Source organism: Malus sylvestris, chromosome 14 (genome assembly GCF_916048215.2).
Source record: "Malus sylvestris chromosome 14, drMalSylv7.2, whole genome shotgun sequence".
Taxonomy (NCBI): Eukaryota; Viridiplantae; Streptophyta; class Magnoliopsida; order Rosales; family Rosaceae; genus Malus; species Malus sylvestris.
In genome coordinates, this window is record NC_062273.1 from 21,454,588 (window position 1) to 21,460,059 (window position 5,472).

Genomic DNA, 5,472 nt, shown 5'->3' on the forward strand with positions numbered 1-5,472 from the left:
TCCTACTTTTCCATTATCTTCTGCCCATTTTTGTACTAGAGTTAAGTCAAGAACACGAATTTTTACAATATCGCTTGTATTAAGAAAAAAAAATTAAGGAGTGTTGGTGGAATAATTGTGTGTACAGATGAAATCAAGTTTCCAATTCATACCTAATATAATCGAGTTCCGATTTATAACGCAGTCGTGAGTAGGGATGGGCAATGGTTATGACGGGCGGGTAACCGCGGTTATTTACCCATAACCGTTTATGCTGATACCCACATAACCGTTTACCCGTTGGGTAATTGTCTAAACGGTTATACCCATAACCGTTTATAAACGGTTAACCATACCCATAACCGCATACCCATTTAACCGTAACCGTTTAATACTCGTTTACTCATTTATCTTTTTTAACCCGTTTATCTTTTTTTTTTTTTTTTTTTTATCATTACCCCTTTTTCACCCGTCTACATGTTTTTTAACAACTTAAAAATTAAAAAACAAATTGTAATAATGTTATTTTTTTTTACAATTAAACACCGTTATATATACATTCATCATACATTTCCATATTTTAATTTTTTAAGTCTTTATACCATTCTAATAATTGAAATAATAGTTTACTGACGATATTTTTAACTGTTACCAATTAAGGTAAAAATAATATTTGCTAAGTATTATTGGGTTACAAAAATTGTTTAGAAGACATTTCTGTCAAAGCATTTCTGTCAATTTCACGGTTACCCACAAGGAATTTAAATTAATTTGGCCAATTTCTTGATGATGAGAATCATTATTCCTGTAGCAGTGTTATTGAGAGAAGGACCGATGAACTCCTTGCTAATTTATTGGATGCTAAGTATTATTAGATTGAGAACATGGTTTGTGTTAGTTTTACATATATATAAAATAAATGGGTAAAAGGTTAACCGTTTATAACCGCGGTTAATACCCATAACCGCTCATTTAAATTTCACGGGTAAACGGTTATACCCATAACCATTTATTTATCTAAACGGTTACCCATAACCGTAACCGTTTAATTTAAATGGGCGAGTAACCGCGGTTACCCATCCTTAGTCATGAGTCATCACACATGCATAAGGCATCTCCATCTCGGCACGGCGGCGTTTCTGAGTCTTCATCACCAGGGCCACCGCACCTGAGTGCCTGGCGGATTTAGGATTTGAAGATCGGGGCGTCCTAAGATAAAAGTTCAAAAAAATAAAAATATTAGACTAGTTTGGTTTCATATCACTATGTTTTTTTTTAATTTGGTTCATTCAATGATAAGATTAATCAACCACATCAAGTCACCCAGTAGTAAGGGTGCGGATTTCGACTCTCAAAATACAGGGAGATCCCAGATTCGAGGCTCCATGTTGGTGAGTTTCCTTGACTGTGGCTAGGAGAAGACTGAAATGCCTCTGTGAGTCTTTTGGCCCCTATAAGCACTACCGCATGCGCATCCACGGAGGCGTTTGCACATGGCTTGGCCGATGGTCAAATTGTACGGAATTACATGCACTTTCAGTCCGATCGAGAGTTGCATGAATGTCTCGACAACTGCAAGGACCTGAAAATATTCGCCAGGGCTAAGGGCGTTCTTGAGCTTCTGCTAGTCGGGGTTCCCGCGCCCGAAGCAATCAAAGTACTGAGGCGCTATGCATACTACGGGGGACTCAGGAGGGCGGGTTTTGCTCAAATTTTGGGATACCCAAGGGGCTAGTGCCCACCCGTATTGGAACTCAACTTGTCACCCATGGACTTGGTGTGCCTGGTTGGAATCCGTTAAAACTCTGGCTTTGATGGGTTTTCTGGGTTGTCTTCCATGTCATGATTGGGTGTTCTTCGAAATTTGATGGGTTCGATGAAACCGGTTGTTTCTTAAGGATCAGGAGCTCAAACCAAAAAGAATCGTATAGCTCCATTACTTCGTTTACTTCCATCAATGGCGAGGCAGCAGGAAAAAAAATGGAATGAAAGAATTGGAAGAAGAAACAGGAGAAGAAACAGAAGACTCCTCGTATACCACAATCACCATTTAATTTCAGTTTCTTTTTTAATTATTGGTTTATTAAATTATTTTAATTTAAATTAAATTGTGATTAATTTAAATAATGTGTTTGTCTACATCATCAGATGTCATATAAGGTGATATATAAATGTGGTATAAAAATATCGTAAGAATAACATGACTATTTTATTAATAAAAGTCTGAAATACAACTAATAGTTTCATGAAACTCTTAACAAGGAAAAAAAATGAAACATGAAGTACAAAAGTACTCGTTCTTATTTGTAAATCTTGTTTGGGCTACAAGATTTATGTTCTTAATTTTCTGGCATAAAAAAGAATAATTTGGGTATTAATAAAAGTTTCCCTTTTTGTATGGATAAAGATTAGAGTTGAGTTGACAATGAACGCTAGACGCCGAGGTGGATGAAAATGATCTTTTTGGATTCTCTTTGTGTATGTAGATCTCGATGATTTTCTAATCACATCGATTCATTGTATGTTGTGCGGTTAAAAATTATTATAATTTTTTTATTTAAAATTAAATATATACAGTAACTGACAAAACTGATCGTACGATATACGATGAACGAATGTGATTGAAAGATTCTGGGATTCTCACAAAGAGGATCCGGAGAGGATCCTCATGAAGAGGATACGATGAGGATCCTCATTCGAGGTGGTATATCGTGCGGTCAAGAATTATTATAATATTTTTTATTTAAAATTAAATATAAACAGTACTTGATAAAATTGACAAATTGATCGTACGATATAGGATGAACGGATATGATTGGAAGATTACGAGATCTTCGTTGGAGGTGGTTGATTTTTCACTATAAATACAAGACAAGGAACTCTCCGGAGAGCAAAAACAAAAGTGATATCTCTCTTGTTTGCTGGTATCTTTTTCTGGTAAACGCACCTTCCCTTCACTCTTCTCCATTTTCGCTTGCTTTGATAATTTTATGATTTATTTCATCTGCAATTCATATATTTATTCATGTTTGCAAGAACAAAACTGATTTATAATTCTATATGACTGAGAACAAAAACAAAGATTATTAAGTGGGTTGGATTCTCAATCATATTTGAATCTGAGTTCTGAAACAAGGGCAGTATTTAAATCTGAAATCTAATGGGTTTTCGAAATTCTAGACCCCAAAAACAAGGGCAGTATGTTTTATTGTTTCCAGGCGTTTCCTTTGAATGCGAATGAGCTCTGCTCAGTTGGGGAAATGATTTTCACACTCCATTTTTTTCCTCCTGCACTTCCCCTGCTTGTTTCTGTCACTGGACTCGCTGTTTATTTATTCGTTCATATGGCTAGAAACAAGAAGGGGTAGTGCAAGCGGATAAACAGCGAGGTTGAAAATCATTTATCTTCTTGCAAGTGCTTTCGACTCTTTTCCGAATTTCTAGATCATCTTATGATGACAAAAAAATGTGTGTTTGATTGCTATATGCTTATGGTGGATTGATAGTTAAACGATGAGCTCCGACGGCGCAAATGAGAACTGCGTTGGATATGCTGCAAGGGATCCATCTGGAGTTCTATCCCATTACAAATTCAACCGCAGGTATGTTTTCAATCGTCCTTACTGTCTCAATATTGCATTGATTGGTTTCTCAATGAAATATAATTGGAAGATGATGTCTTTTTCGTGTTGCATCACTCGGTAAGTTCCAAGTTCTCTTCCTGAGTGAAAATAATGCGGTTGAGCATGATTTATTGATGAAGACTTTTAGACTGTTAGTTGCAAAATTACAATCATGAACTTTTGTAACTTCCATGGCGTTCTAAGTTGATTAAGTTCCTTGACATTGTATTCTAGTCATTCTACTTATTATTTGGGTGGGATGCTTACTTCAGGGCTCTTGGGGCTGACGATGTTTCCATAAGAATTACTCACTGCGGAGTTTGTTATGCTGATGTGATTTGGTCAAGAAATAAACATGGAGATTCGAAGTATCCTTTGGTTCCTGGGTATGTGTTCTGACAGTATGATGATGAATAATGTAACCCTCGTGTTCTCCTTCTAAATCTGTCTGTTCTGTTTGTGATTATTTGCAACCAGACATGAGATTGCCGGTGTTGTAAAAGAGGTTGGTTCAAATTGTCATCGCTTCAAAGTTGGCGACCATGTTGGAGTGGGAACTTATGTCAACTCATGCCGTGATTGTGAGTATTGTAATGAGGGACTTGAAGTCGACTGCGTAAAGGGTTCAGTTTACACTTTCAATGCTGTTGATGCGGATGGTACAATTACAAAAGGAGGATACTCCAGTCACATAGTTGTCCATGAAAGGTATGAATCGTATGATTTTAACGCTTTTGCATCAATTAATTCTTGTAGTAATATAATTCATGACTAGAGAAGTCGAACTTTTCTTTGCAACAATTTCATAACATTTCTCTGCCAATTCATCTTTACAGATACTGCTTCAAGATACCTGACAACTATCCCTTGGCTTCAGCAGCACCTTTGCTTTGTGCTGGAATTACTGTTTATGCTCCTATGAAGCGCCATAAGATGAACCAACCTGGTAAATCTCTAGGAGTGATTGGTCTTGGTGGTCTTGGTCACATGGCAGTGAAGTTTGGCAAGGCATTTGGTTTAAATGTAACAGTTTTTAGCACAAGCATATCCAAGAAAGAGGAAGCTCTAAGCCAACTTGGTGCTGATAAATTTGTCGTTTCATCCGACCAAAAGCAGATGGCGGTAAAAATACAAAGATTTTCTTATAAAGCAAACTTCTTTTCTTAGCTAATCACGTGAACAGTATGTTTACCGGTTATTGTTTGCTCTGCAGTCACTGGTGAAGTCATTTGACTTCCTAATTGATACAGCATCTGGTGATCACCCATTTGATCCATATATGGCATTGTTGAAGACGGGCGGAACTCTGGCCTTGGTGGGATTCCCAAGTGAAGTTAAATTCAGTCCTGCAAGCCTTAATCTGGGTACTTGAGCATTTCTCCAATGATTGAAATTATGGTTTCATTTCATGTATCCAGCTCTCTTAGTAGTGGTACAACTTGCAAGTATAATCAACCCCATGCATTTATATTTTGGCAGGGATGAAATCCATTTCTGGCAGTGTAACAGGCGGAACAAAGGACACGCAAGAAATGATTGATTTCTGTGCGGCTCAGGGAATTCACCCAATGATTGAAATAATTCCAATTCAATATGCAACTGAAGCGCTCGAGAGGCTAGTGAAGAAAGATGTGAAGTACCGGTTTGTGATCGATATTGAAAGCTCCCTGATGGATACATAGTAAATAACATTACCCGGGCAATGGCATGCATATCTAGTAGTGTTCTAAAAGTTCCCGCCTAGCCTAGCGCCTAGGCAATTCCATAAAGTGGTGTGCATTTACCTCTGTTGAATTGCGTCTTGGATTTTCAGCTGCATGATGTGTAAAGCAACTAGAATTGCATGAATAAAGATGTATTTTATCTGGCA

At 37.2% G+C, this 5,472-nt stretch overlaps 1 protein-coding gene across 1 annotated transcript; it reads left to right on the forward strand.

The window, feature by feature from the left end:
• The first annotated feature begins 2,825 nt into the window (after positions 1–2,825).
• On the forward strand, positions 2,826–5,472 carry LOC126600595 (probable cinnamyl alcohol dehydrogenase 1). The gene is made up of 7 exons (XM_050267181.1): positions 2,826–2,916; positions 3,486–3,581; positions 3,875–3,988; positions 4,080–4,310; positions 4,439–4,724; positions 4,816–4,966; positions 5,082–5,472. The coding sequence occupies exons 2-7, from the start codon at positions 3,493–3,495 to the stop codon at positions 5,282–5,284; spliced, it is 1,074 nt and encodes a 357-aa protein (XP_050123138.1). The 5' UTR covers positions 2,826–2,916; positions 3,486–3,492; the 3' UTR covers positions 5,285–5,472.

Excerpts from the sequence above, each read along its gene's own strand:
- LOC126600595 (XM_050267181.1), top strand. The coding sequence starts at position 3,493 with ATGAGCTCCGACGGCGCAAATGAGAACTGCGTTGGATATGCTGCAAGG. Across the intron at positions 4,311-4,438 it reads CACATAGTTGTCCATGAAAG|ATACTGCTTCAAGATACCTG; the intron begins GTATGAATCGTA and ends TCATCTTTACAG. Across the intron at positions 4,967-5,081 it reads TCCTGCAAGCCTTAATCTGG|GGATGAAATCCATTTCTGGC; the intron begins GTACTTGAGCAT and ends ATATTTTGGCAG.